At 34.5% G+C, this 13,763-nt stretch overlaps 1 protein-coding gene across 4 annotated transcripts; it reads right to left on the bottom strand.

Moving 5' to 3' along the window:
* Positions 1–327: 327 nt before the first annotated feature.
* On the bottom strand, positions 328–5,629 carry LOC107820934 (uncharacterized). 4 transcript variants are annotated; one of them, XM_016647295.2, is made up of 8 exons: positions 5,210–5,629; positions 4,935–4,988; positions 3,857–3,976; positions 3,601–3,759; positions 1,768–1,929; positions 1,569–1,685; positions 1,348–1,455; positions 328–1,203 (listed from the first exon to the last, which is right to left on the bottom strand). In XM_016647295.2, the coding sequence occupies exons 1-8, from the start codon at positions 5,459–5,461 to the stop codon at positions 706–708; spliced, it is 1,470 nt and encodes a 489-aa protein (XP_016502781.1). In that variant the 5' UTR covers positions 5,462–5,629; the 3' UTR covers positions 328–705. The 4 variants fall into 4 exon arrangements, with proteins under 4 accessions (XP_016502781.1, XP_016502782.1, XP_016502783.1 ...); XM_016647296.2 differs by having other exon boundaries at positions 3,857–3,973; XM_016647297.2 differs by lacking the exon at positions 4,935–4,988 and having other exon boundaries at positions 5,210–5,610.
* Between the last annotated feature and the right edge of the window lie 8,134 nt (positions 5,630–13,763).

Genomic DNA, 13,763 nt, shown 5'->3' with positions numbered 1-13,763 from the left:
CCTCAGGTTTAGTGCATTGAACAAAACAATGCCAAAGAAACCCCTATAAACAGGGCCAGTATTTCAGTAGGAAATCATACGATTTGCAAATATGTTATTGTTACAAGTCAATTTTCTCAGTAGAACTATTCTTCCTTCGCGCTTGAACTTCCTTAAATGCAACAAAACCAAAAATATTAGTGCAGGCAAACTTCCAGCTTCGAGATGAATGCTGGAAAGGAGAGATTTTGAGTTGCAAATCAAAATAAGCATCTTACGCCTCTGACAGGGCAAACATAGCAACCATAAGCAGCCTTCTCAAAATCTATTGAAGGCAAAGCGAGAGAGTTTTTATGATAAAAGTGACACAATTGCTTAAATTACTTTTTGAAGTTACATGCCTTCAAGCCTTCCAGGCGAAAAGAAGAATAACAATTAAATCAAGATGTATCGGGAACAAGTAAGAACGAAAAGATAGCAAATTACAAACAGCTAAATGAGAGAGAACTTGTTCTTCAACTCAATAGCTGAGTAGGTCTACATCTGTTGAGCTCGAGCTTAGCGTCATGTCCCAATCATCATCTCAGCTTACACTAAAACCCCGAATCTTCCCAGACAGATTAATAAGCTCCTGTAACCAGTTTTCCTGAATTCTGAACCAAAACGAGTTTTCAAACCTTTTTGAGACACTCCCAACCAAATACACTACATGAACGACAGTTTCTGCTACCAATCATAATTCCTCCTCCACCTATCGTGACTACTGTTGCCAAATCGAGATGCTGAAAACCTATGATGATGATATTTGCCCGACCCATAAGAAGCTGAATTATCAAAATCACCAGATGCTGAAAACCTATGGTGATGATATTTGCCTGACCCATAAGAAGCTGAAGAATCAAAGTCAAGCCTGTTGGACTTTCTAGATGAACGAGAACCAGAAGCATGACCACCACTACTGAAGTTAGAAATCTTAGCTCTCTTATTTCTAGGAGTTGAAGGAGATCTCCAATTATTGGGTTGAGGAAAGTCTTCCGGATCATCCGGGATCCAACCACCCTTTCGTTTCATCTGATAGCCTGACGTATATCCGCCTTCATTTTTTCCTTTCTTCTTCCATGCCCTACCAAAATCACGAGGTACAGACCTGAACTCATTTTGCTCTTGTCTTTTCTTGTGAACTTTCTTCTTGGGGGTTGATAATTCATGATTTCGCTTATTGACCTTTAGACACAGCAGTAAAACAATAAGGTTTCATTATGAAGATAAGATATAATATAGCAAAGGACAACTAACCTAAAAAGGAAAACGACACAGAAATGAAAAGGAAAAGAAAATCAGATTTCAAACATGAATACAGTAACTTACTCTACTGGAATTAGTGCATTCCCGTGCAAAATGTCCTCCTTCACCACACCTATAACAGGGATTAAGTGACCCAGTACCGCTAGTCTCCCCACGAGATGCCGTGCATGCCTGTATGGGAGATCATGTCAGATAAAACGCAAGCACAAAAATTAGTTCCTAAATAAGGAGAAGCAAAAAACACACATACAGAGACACGTATAACTACAAGAGCATTAACTTACCAAACCAGTATGGCCTAGTAGACCACATCTGTAACAGGAAAATTCTCTCGGACCACTATCAGGGTATTTTGCACAGCAAAGATGGCCAAAACTCTTACAGATGTAGCATTGTATTTCCTTCAAAGGCAACAGGAGAAATCTCTAGGTCAGAACAACACAACATAAATCTCTAGGTATCGAAGTGTCCTCAGTAACACACCTTTAGATCATCAGCATAATAGTTGTTCCTGCATGAAAACATATCATGGCCAGAATCCCCACATTTTAGACATATTTTAGTACTCTGGGATCCTCCATGGCTTCTCTCGGGGCAATCACTTGCACGATGACCTCCTTTTTTGCAGATGAAACAAGCTTTGCCCTGCCAAAGAAAGCAGAGTGCATAACTTACTCTATAACCAAAATGGGAAAAATAGGTGTTTTAAGATCCACAAGAAGTATCACAATGTCATGATCAAGGAAACACAAAATTTCAATTTGCACTCCCATGGATATTACCTTGTTAGCCTGTGTAACCTAAATCGTCTGAGACCCTATCACTGGCTACAGAAGACTTCAAATCATGCTATAATGGCTGATCCATGATTTTGCCAACTATCCAAAATCCTATCAAACTAAAAGCAAGAACAATTTTGCTTCCCTGATTGAACTGAAGACACTACAGTGGCATATCCATGATTAAACCATCAGTCAATCAGCTACTGCTCAATCCCATACTACCTGGGGTCAGCTATACAGAATTTAAAATTCTGTAGTTCCTGGAGATCAAAGATCTAGATTGAATGGGCTTTGAGGCTCGCACGGCTCTACCCTAAAACAAGGACTCCTCCAACACATTCCAATAATTAGGGAGACAGAAGGGAGATAGAGGGAAGGACAAAAGGGAAGAGAGATAAGGGTTTACATGCGATTATGATACTGCCCAAATATGTTACAGTGACAGGACAAAGCCGCACATACATGCGAATACCATTTTTTATGCATCATATACACAAACAACAAGCTCCTCACCTAAAAGAGGTTTTCCCATAAGACCCTGTAATGCAGTCTCTCATTCAATGCAAAAATATAAAGGATACACCAAGAATGCTGAAATCATAATTCTCAATTTTTTTTTTGCAAATTCCAGCCTACCATTGGAAGCAGAAATCCTGCGGGATGACAGGAAAGTTGCACCATAACACGCTTCTAATAGAATCTTTAATTTTTGGATTAGATGTCCATGTACATATTTAGACAGCTTACAACAACAACAACAACAACAAACCCAGTCCAATCCCACAAGTGGGGTCTGGGGAGGATAGTGTGTACGCAGACCTTAGTCCTTACCACAAATTTAGACAACATAATGTGCTATAATGGCAAAAGGTAGATAGTGCCGTCGAACCTTGTGAAAGAGGTATGAAAAACTCAGTTGCCTAATTGTCCACTTAGCTATGCCTAGCAAAGCTAGTTTGCAAGCCAAAACCTTGACCTCCAGGAAAAAATCCAGCAACATAATCACTGAGCTAAGATTCAATCATCATTATGATTTCAGAGATCCTTTCACAAATATTTTCTTCGTGACTTGTCCAAAACACAAATTCGGAATATGAGTGTCAAAAATACAACAATAATGTGTTAACAAGGTTGTTAAGACAGGTCCAAATCACGTAAAAGCATATATAAGAGGCACTCTAACCATGTGCTTAGATCATGAAACGCAGTTCAGGATGTTTGTCTTCTTTTTCCCCATCAGAACATAGGGTCCTAGGTCTTTGATTAGCACATGTTTTGAGGGATCTTCAGCTTGGCTTATTAGTGGAAGATCCCATGTGCATAACTTAACAGTCTGTTTGGTTCTCTATAAAAGATTTGTGGTTTATATGTGTGGAGGGAAACTTCCAAAATGCTCATTTACCTCAATGGTAATATAAGAATATACAAGTATGATAATCTCCCGTTGAGAAGACTAATAAGGTGGAACTAAGATAGCACGAGCAGTATGGAGTCACATATTCAAATAGAAGAGTAAGCAATTTTCTCCACTAACCTTTGTGCAATGTTTAGCATTATGTTCGAAACTCCCACAAACAAAACATGGCTTCTTACGTCTAGCTGAAGTACAGTTGACTGCAGCATGACCCTCTTCACCACAATTATAGCATGTTCCCCAACTCTTATCTGGAGCATCAAAGTACCTAGGGCCCCGCTGAGATCATGTAGCGAATAATAAAGATGTAGGACCAAACCAGGCCATTTTTGGATTACTGAAAAACAACACTGCAAATCATATTACTTTAACTCACAAGAAGCCTACGTAGAACAGCATTGTCAGGGACCTCAACAGGAGTCTTTTCAGCTGCACTATCATCAATATTCATAGCTATAGTAGTATCAGCATTTTGCTCTTCCTTTACTTTGTACTGCTAACACATTCAAGAAGAAGAAAATAGCAGTGTAAGAGATCACAAGCTGAATATTTAATCCATATTATGGTTTCTAAGACACAAGCAATACTTTCAATAACTTCCAACAACAACAGCCACAACCCAGTGTAATCCCACAAGTGGGGTACTTTCAATAACTTCCAAATTAATATAAAACAAACTACAGTTTAACCTTGCAAGTCAAAACAGAAAGGGACAGAAATATAAAGCAGAAATTAAAGTGGTAGTAATTAGTATTTATTCCACCAAGAGTAGGGGTGTCACGTTTAGATCATTAAAATGTAAACCACCTAACCTTGGGCAGCTTGGGATGGGAGTATATTCATGGTACGCCAATTTGGGCACAACCCAAATAAACCTATCTAACATTGCGATCAATTTCGGCCATACTGATTATTGACAAAAAGAGAACTCATCAAAACACAATGAAAAGAATGTTTTGAGGTTTTTCAAGTTTGATATAACACCATGATGAAGAAAAACAGTCTTTTTTTTAGTTTGGTTATTGTAATTAAACAAATTATAATAATCAAACAAGCAAATTTAGAAAGGTTCCGAGTATTGTTTCACCGAATTGACCCAACTCATCTCAATCCGAGCAAACTTTGGGTGAGTTATGAACCAACACGTTTATGAGTCAACCCAATTTAACCTGCCAAATTTAGTCTACCCCGTCCATTTGACGGTTTGGATAGAAAAGAATTTGTCTTGCCTTTTTAAATTTTTACTCATCTTTGCAAGTTGATGAGGTCGTGACAGGGTGTTCCTCCACATTTAAATGTAAGGTTTTTCCTATTAAACTAACTTTTCAGCTGTTACTTTAATGTTTCCTTCATTACCACCAAGATAACACACAAACTGACAATACAACAAACAAAAATCAAGCAGTAACAGCAAAAATCTAATCGCCAATTAACAGCAGGCAACTTCAGACTACCGGGAACATATCGCTGCAGAAGCTTTTGAAACCCTTGTCTATACCACTTGACACCTAAACATCAAAATTGAAAACGACACCCGATTAATCATCCAAAAAAGCATTTTATTTTATTAATAAGTACAATTTATTTCACTTCTAAATGCTGCAAAAAAAAAAAAAAAAAACATGCTTCCCCCGGCGATTCTCGATCCAAATAAAGTACTTATATTTTTGTCCTTACAATTAATAGCAACATAAAAGATTAATCAATTTTCAACAAAATTCAAACTCACAGGATCCTCTTTGGTCACAATATTTTTGTCCTTCTTCTTCTTGCTATTTGTCAAAATGTCGGATTCTTCCTCGTCGGTGACACTAGAACATGCCCGTAACATAGCCTTCTCTACGATTTTCAAACTGAGATCATCGTTAGCGTCCGCATCTTCGTTTTCTTCTTTTTCCTCCTCGCTGCGCATCAAATCGGGTTGGGAATTTGATTCTTCTTCGTCTATGGCTTCAGATTTCTCCTTCTCCAGCTTACCCATTTGATTCGATAGCTCGTTTCTTCCAAACTGACGGAAATGAGCTCAGGGCGGAAGAGCCGACCAGATATAAACCCTAATCCCAAAAATCCTCAATTATCGACGGGTTGATGGGGCTTTTGACTTTATGATAGACCACCGGAATCCGGCTTGAGTTGGGATTACTACTATGATTATTCCTTTAAATGGGGAAAAAGAAACTAATAATTCCTTTTTTCTTTTTTTTTTCTTCAACAAATTAATAATAGTAAAGATCATTTTTAGTCCGCGGTATATAAAATTTATATATTTTATATATAACATACAGAAATATATATGCATATATATATATATATATATATATATATATATATATATATATATATATATATATATATATATATATTCAGTTATTATTTTGAGAATGACTATACAAGGTTATTTTCTCGTACTTATTAATGTGCGGATTGTAGGATTAGTCCGTACATATTTCTTTTCATTTATCATGTTTGCCTCGTTAAATATTTTTAAAAAGGTATATTGTACATAATATAAAAACTTAGAATTTTACCTTTGTTTGTGGAGTGAATAAAAATAGAAAGTTGAATTTATAGTTGTTTTTATTATGAAATATTATATTATGTAGTGAATATCTATAATTCCTAAAGAAATTACTTCCACTGCTTTTCTCAATTAACCTCCCACTACTTTTTACCATTATGATTGTAACTCTCACACCTCCATAACTTCCTCAACGATCTTCCCTCATGATCTTAATAGGTAATACCATATTCATGACATCCTTTTGCATTACCTCAATATCATCCTATAAATAGAGGGTTTGAATAACACATTTCACACACTTGGAAAACACATGAGCACATGAAATAAATAAGAATCTCTTCTCTTTTTTCCCTCTATAACTCTTGTCTATTTTATTGTTCGTATATTGTTTTGAGCTTAGATTCTTAACTCGCTATCAACACGATGCATGATTAAATTGGCATAGAAGATAGAACTGAAATTTCTATTAAAGAAGATAGAAGAGATGCATGGTTAAATTGGCATATTCGAAACTGGATTTAACTTGTTGCAGATACGTCCACGTGTTAATCAGTTTGCTTACTATGCATTCTGATTTTAAATTATTTTGAGATTTAAGGCTCGGTGTAATTTATATTTCCCGATAATATAATTATATTTTACAGGAACTGGTTAAGTCATGAACTTTCATATGTTAGCTTCGAAGCAAAGTATTCTTACCTTGGGCTATAGAAAATAAGATGGTTTCTGTCGAATAAGAAAATGGTGTTTAGGAAAGGAGATATATGGTCTCATGTTCTAAGTATAGAGACCGATAACTATTTTTTTTTATACATCATGTTGATTCTGGTATAGGTTGAAATTTGAATTCATAAACTGGTCACTTTCATGTTTTGAATTCAAAGTGCCCATTATGCTCTCACAATAAAGGATATAATAGGCATTAATTCACCGAGTTAAATATTTCTCAGTAACTGATTTCTTTAGAGCTAATGAAATTTGGGAAGGAAATTTCACTTGTCATAATGAAATATATTCATATGCCGCTCCTAGTGAATATCTAATTTTATTTCCTAATCTATATTATATTAAAAGGAGAGTAATTTGCAATGTGATTAAGCCAATTGGCAAGTTAAAATGAAGTCACTTGACAATTTTAAGACAAAAAAAAAAAAATTGGATTATAAATGGAAAATTATTTAATGAAAGTAGTAGTCCAAGATTTTCTGTAAAATGAATTTCATTCTTTAATAAATCAAAACCAATTATTTGAATATTCAAACTAAAAAAATTCTTTTTTTGAGAATCTGTTAGACGTACACAAGAGGGATGCAACTTTCATTATGCACACAAATATATTATAGCTATAGGTATTTTTACTTAAATTTGTGTATAATTCAGTTATGGCAGGTATCCCTTTTTGTGAAAGAATCAACTAAAATTTCGTTTTGTATTTTACACATTAATTTTAAGTTGAAATAATAATTTTATATTTAGTACAAGCTTTGTATCTGACCTTATTTGCGAACAATATACATTAATATATGTATAATATACATTACTATAAGTATTTTTAATTAAATTTTGTGTATAATTTATTATTTTTTAAACTAAAAATGTTCTCTTTTTGAGAATATGTTGGACGTACACAAAGAGGGATGCAATTTTCATTAAGCAAGCAAATATATTATAGCTATAGGTATCTTTACTTAAATTTGTGCATAATTAAGTAATAGTAGGTATCCTTTTTTGAGAAAGAATCAATTAAAATTTTGTTTTGTATCTTACACATTAATTTTAAGTTGAAATAATAATTCTATATTTAGTACAAGCTTTATATCTGATCTTATTTGCGAACAATATACATTAATATAGGTATCATATACATCACTATAAATATTTTTAATTAAATTTTGTGTATAATTTTTTTTTTAAACTAAAAATGTTCTCTTTTTGAGAATATGTTGGACGTACACAATGAGGGATGCAATTTTCATTAAGCAAACAAATATGTTATAGCTATAGGTATTTTTACTTAAATTTGTGTATAATTCAGTTATGGTAGATATCCTTTTTTGAGAAAGAATCAATTAAAATTTCTTTTTTGTATCTTACACATTAATTATAAGTTAAAATAATAATTTTATATTAGTACAAGCTTTGTATCTGACCTTATTTGCGAACAATATACATTAATATAAGTATTTTTATATTATTATAGGTATATTTAATTAAATTTTGTGTATAATTCAGTTATGGTAGGTATTCTTTTCTAAGAAAGAAATAATTAAATAAACCTTTTTTATTTATTAGTTTTGGTATCTTTATTAAATATGGTGTATAATTCAATTATGGTAGGTATCATTTTTTGAAAAAGAATCAATTAAAATCTCGTTTTGTATCTTACGCATTAACTTTAAGTTGAAATAATAATTCTATATTTAGTATAAGCTTTGTATCTGACCCTATTTGCGAACAATATACATTGTTATAGGTATCTTTAATTATATTTTGTGTATAATTCAGTTATGGTAGATATTCTTTTTTAAGAATGAAATAATTAAATAAACATTTTGTATCTTACATTTATGTTATATTAAAGGAAATAGTATTAAAGAAACGAACAAGAGGACAAAGGAAAAAAGACAAGAAAAATTAAGGTTTGGTGGTTAACAAATTTTAGTTAACCACAAAAAAAAAATGTTGAAAATTAAAAAAATGCCAAAAGCTAAAAAATGAAATATTCGTATAATTTTTTCAGAACTCACACATACAAATTGATTTACACATGCCTTTTTTAAATATTAGGATTTCATATACATAAAAATTGGTTTACTATGATAGTCTTTCCTTAGAAATCTTTATTTAAGCAACTTTTTTTAGGGTTGGCTTCTCTACATTGCTTAGGATTTAGCTTCCACACAAACTTTTGCAAAGTTTGGCTCCAAACTATAACTATATCAGCGAAATATCAATGCCCAAAATGAGTTGGAATTTGAAGGTTCGTGTTATTCGTTTATGGCACATTCCAGACCGCGAGAAACCAGAAAATTCTAATTCAATTGAATTAATTATTCAAGATGAAAAGGTGCATACTCTTTTACATGTTGTTATTTTTTTTGAGTTGTGATGTATTTTCTTTAACTTATGCGCCTTACTAACTTAAATTTCTTTTCACATTTTTTATTTTAGGGAGATCGAATTCATGCAACTATTGGAAGAGCTGTTATGCTTATTTTCAAAACAAAAATACATGAAATGGGATTGTACGTTATGAAAAACTTTGTGGTTGGACCAAACAATCTGAAAATTAAGACCATAAAGCATATATTGAAACTGAAAATTATGGGGGTTCCATCAATGTTTTATATTGGGAACAGATTGAGTTCCCAGTTGGTATTCTATTGTTTATATCCATATGAAATATATTATTATTGTTTAAGTTCTCACCTCAACATAATCAACCCTTCCACCGGCTTCATCTATGGTTTGAATAGCTAAATTTATTAGCTCTCCGCAGTTGACCTGTCCCTTTTCTGCCTCAACTTTGGCTTTAGACGGTGTTAGGTTAATAGACAAAGCCTGTGGAATGGTAGAAAGAGTAAAAAGTTTCAATTACCACAAATGCCAGATATTAATAAAGAGAGAGCCTTAGCAGGAAATCAGTTTTTGCATATGCATTGCCGCATACATTTTGATTCTGAATAAGTTAATGTTTGACATAATTCATGTTCCTTCATCATTGACTCAATACAGAGGATAACTTTTGAAAAATGCACTGCAATATATCATGAGCAGTTGCTACAAAAATATTCCCTTAAGCACATGTTTCATATTAAGCAAATTGTATAGCATATCATTATTTTTCGTGGAACATTCATATCAAATAAATTGTATAGTATCATTATTGTTTAAAGAACATTTACTAGGAGATGGAATGAAAGATTTACCGGAGTCTTAAAATATTTTTAATGTTTGGTTGTAAAGATGGTATTAACACTAACATATTAAATTTTATGGTGTAGATCATTCTTTTTGATTATCCGTATATCGCGCGGGTACTAATACTAGTAGTAATTAATGTGGCTTGTAAATCATTACGGTATGTATTGGGTGAATTATCATCATATAACGACTAGATAATTTTAATCTAAAACACTAGTCTTTGGTTATCTTGGTGGATAATTATTTAATTTATTTATCCTAATTCTGATCGGGAAAAGCACCAGGCAAGAGTTATTTTTCTTAATTTTTCTTCATAAAAGATTAATAGTGAAATTTTATAACATTCTATTTAGTACAAAGGCCTTTCTAGATAGCCATGCTTCTAGCACATTTCAATTCATGATTGTGATCAATTTGTCTAAGATTGTACTGTCTCCTTTATATTTAACCATGTCATATATTATTGTTGATGGAAATGATCCATGCGAACTCCAAGTAAAGTTACGGGAAAAAAAAATTAAATGATCACTATGAAGTGGTAATATTTGTAAGGCTCGAGAGTAAGTCCCAACACACAATGGGGTAAGACATCGACTTTGAGTCATGGTGCTCCGTGATTGTCACGACCCAAAACTCAATCTGTCGTGATGGCATCATCATGGTACTAGGCAGGCCGACAACTCAGACATTTCCAACACTTTCAAATTTAAAATATAGTAAAACAGGTTTAAATAAGAAAAATCTCAGAAAAGCTGATAAAAACCGTCACAACTCAATACATAAGTTTCCCAAAACCAGGATGTCACCGAGTACATGAGTATCTATACCAAATACAAAGTCTGAAACACTTTCTAAGAAGTAGAAACTGAATAAATAAAACTGAGGAATAGGGGAGGAGGGTCAAGGTCTGCGGACGCCAGAGCAGCTACCTCGAAAATCTCCGAATGACTAGACAACTATGAGAATCAACACCTACCGTGTCCGAAAACACTTGAATCTACACACAAAGTGCATGATGTAGTGTGAGTACAACCAACTCAATAAGTAACAAGTCTAACTATTAGGCTTAAAGCAGTGACAAGCTTCACATGGTACAGTACGTCTATTACAGGAATACGATACAGAAAGGTAGATATGCTTCCAAATTTAAAAGATAAAGCCCAAACAGGTAGGGTATGCCAAATACAACTGAGATAAGAAATGATGCATCTCGATATCCACATGTCGGTTACGTATGCCAACTGGAGTACAAAACAATCATGAAATCATATGCATACTCTCAGAGTACCAATCACTCGGTCCTCCTATTCAATCCATCCGCATGGTCACTCATTTCTCACAGTCACTTAGCACTCGCACTCAGTAGGTATCTGCGCTCACTGTGAATGTTCAGACTCCGGAGGGACAAATCCATCCCAAGCGCTATAGTAAGCCAATCATGGCATGAATCAATAAAATATGTTGTGGCATGCAACCCGATCCCATAATCAACCTCACAATCAGGCCCTCGGCCTAACTCAGTCATCAATCTCTTCAGTCTCTCGGCCTCACAAGAAATATGATAATCAACCCCAAATAATGATGATATGATGTATCAATAAATAACAACAGAGATTGAGAATATACATGCAAATAATAGCTGTGATTGAGTACGTAGTTGCAAATTAAGCAAATAATTCAACATGCAATGCGACCTTGCGGGTCCCAACAGTACCAACATGTAGCCTAAGCATGATTTCTAACATAACTTGCAGCTCTATTTATCTAACACATGGAGAATATACAGATATCAACAAGATCATGCAACTATAAAGTTCCATGTAATCGACCAAGCCACAATTCCTATGGTGCACGCCCACACGCCTGTCACCTAGCATGCGCATCACCTCAATACCAATCACATAACATGTAGTTCTGAGTTTTATACCCTCAGAACCAAGTTTAGAAATGTTACTTACCTAGAGCCGTGCAAAACTCTACTCCAACAAGCCTTTGCCTCGTGAATCAGCCTCTAAATGCCTCAAATCTAGCCACAAATAATTCGATATAATCAACACGAGCTAAAGGAATCAATTCCATAAGAAAATATTAAGTTCTTAATCAAAAGTCAAAAAGTAAACTTAAAAGTTAAACCCCGGGCCCACGTCTCGAAATCTGATAAAAGTTACAAAATCTAGACACCCATTCAACTCGAGTCTAACTATACCAAAATTACTCAAATTCGATATTAAATCTCGCTCAAATCCCCAAAATTCGGCCTAAGAAGTTTCTTATATTTTTCCTCAATTTCTCAATCCAAATCACTAATTAAATGATGAAATCAAAGATATAGTCACGAAATTTAACCAAAACTAAGTAAAAATCACTTACCACAAATCACTCCCTTGAAAATCTCTCCAAGAATCGCCTCCAACCGAGCTCCCAAAATCAAATTTGTTATATGAACTCAAACCCTCGTTTTTGAAATATTTAAGTTCTGCCCTTATGTCCTTAATCGCGACCGCGGACAATGCTTCACGATCGCGAAGCAAAACTATGCTGCCCCACAATTTAACCTTATGCGGAGGCGGACAAGTCCATGCGAAAGCGATTTTCCACCTCTCTAGACCTACGCGATCGCGTAAATACCCATGTGTTCGCATAGAGCAACGCGCATAACCAGCTCCTGCCTCCTTTCCTCTTCGCGAACGCGGCTCCACCCACGCATTCGCGATGCTCTACCTGACCAACCTATGCGTTCGCATACTCCTGCTCGCAAACGCATAAGGTAAAAAATTCCCAGCTGCCCCAAACAAGCCTTCGCGATCGCGGACCTATCCACACGATCGCATAGAAGGAAACTAGACCTGAACACTAGCAAACTTCAACAGTCTTTAAATTCCAAACTTTAATCCATTAACCATCTGAACTCCACCTGAGGCCTCCGGGACCTCAACCAAACATACCAACAAGTCCTAAAATACGATACGAACTTAGTCAAGGCCTCAAATCACATCAAATAACACCACAAACACGAATCGTACCCCATTTCAAACCTAATGAAAATTAAGAAATTTCAACTTCTACAACCGATGCCGAAACCTATCAAATCAAGTTCGATTGACCTTAAAATTTGTACACAAGTTATAAATGACACAACAGACTTACTCCAACTCCTGAAACAAAAATTTGAGCCCGATAATCACAAAGTCAACTCTCGGTCAAACTTCTCAAATTTCCAAAAGTTCCAATTTTTCAACTTTCGCCATTTCAAGCCTAAATCAACTATGGACTTCCAAATCACTATCCGGACACACTCTTATGTTCAAAATCACCCAACAGAGCTATCAGATCCATCAAAACTATATTCCGGAGTCATTTACACATAAGTCAACATCTGATCAGCCTTTTTAACTTAAGCTTCCAACCTTGAGATTAAATGTCTCATCGCATTCTGAAACATCCCCGAAAGCGAATCAACTACTCTGGCAAGTCACATAACAACAATTAAGCATAGAATAAGAAGTAAATGGAGAAACGGAGCTACAACACTCAAAATAATCGGTCGGGTCATTACAATAATAATAAGATTTGGGTTCGAGTCCCAACTCGTTATGGCGTAACATGCCTTTATATTGGTAAGTCATTGGGTTTGAGTCCCAATGCACCATATTAATGATATAATGATGACTAAAAAAAATAAGTATTTTTCGTAAAAAATATGAAGCTTGTCCCACTTGATTTACTCCATTCTTAAAGTGAATGTGGTAGCAGTGCATAATAAGTCTAAATAAAGACAAGTGGTTGGCCAAGACGTGCCAAAGACCAAAATAATATTAGTCATCATTATGGTAATTAT

This window comes from Nicotiana tabacum, chromosome 8 (genome assembly GCF_000715075.1).
Source record: "Nicotiana tabacum cultivar K326 chromosome 8, ASM71507v2, whole genome shotgun sequence".
Lineage (NCBI taxonomy): Eukaryota > Viridiplantae > Streptophyta > Magnoliopsida > Solanales > Solanaceae > Nicotiana > Nicotiana tabacum.
This window is presented reverse-complemented; position numbering and strand designations above follow the sequence as displayed.

What these genes read in the sequence shown, in the direction of transcription:
- LOC107820934 (XM_016647295.2), bottom strand. Translation starts at nt 5,461, where the DNA reads ATGGGTAAGCTGGAGAAGGAGAAATCTGAAGCCATAGACGAAGAAGAA. An exon ending in TTGTGACCAAAGAGGATCCT is followed by an intron (nt 4,989 to 5,209) that starts GTGAGTTTGAAT and finishes TTTGATGTTTAG; the next exon opens with GTGTCAAGTGGTATAGACAA. An exon ending in CTGTTCTACGTAGGCTTCTT is followed by an intron (nt 3,760 to 3,856) that starts GTGAGTTAAAGT and finishes ACATGATCTCAG; the next exon opens with CGGGGCCCTAGGTACTTTGA.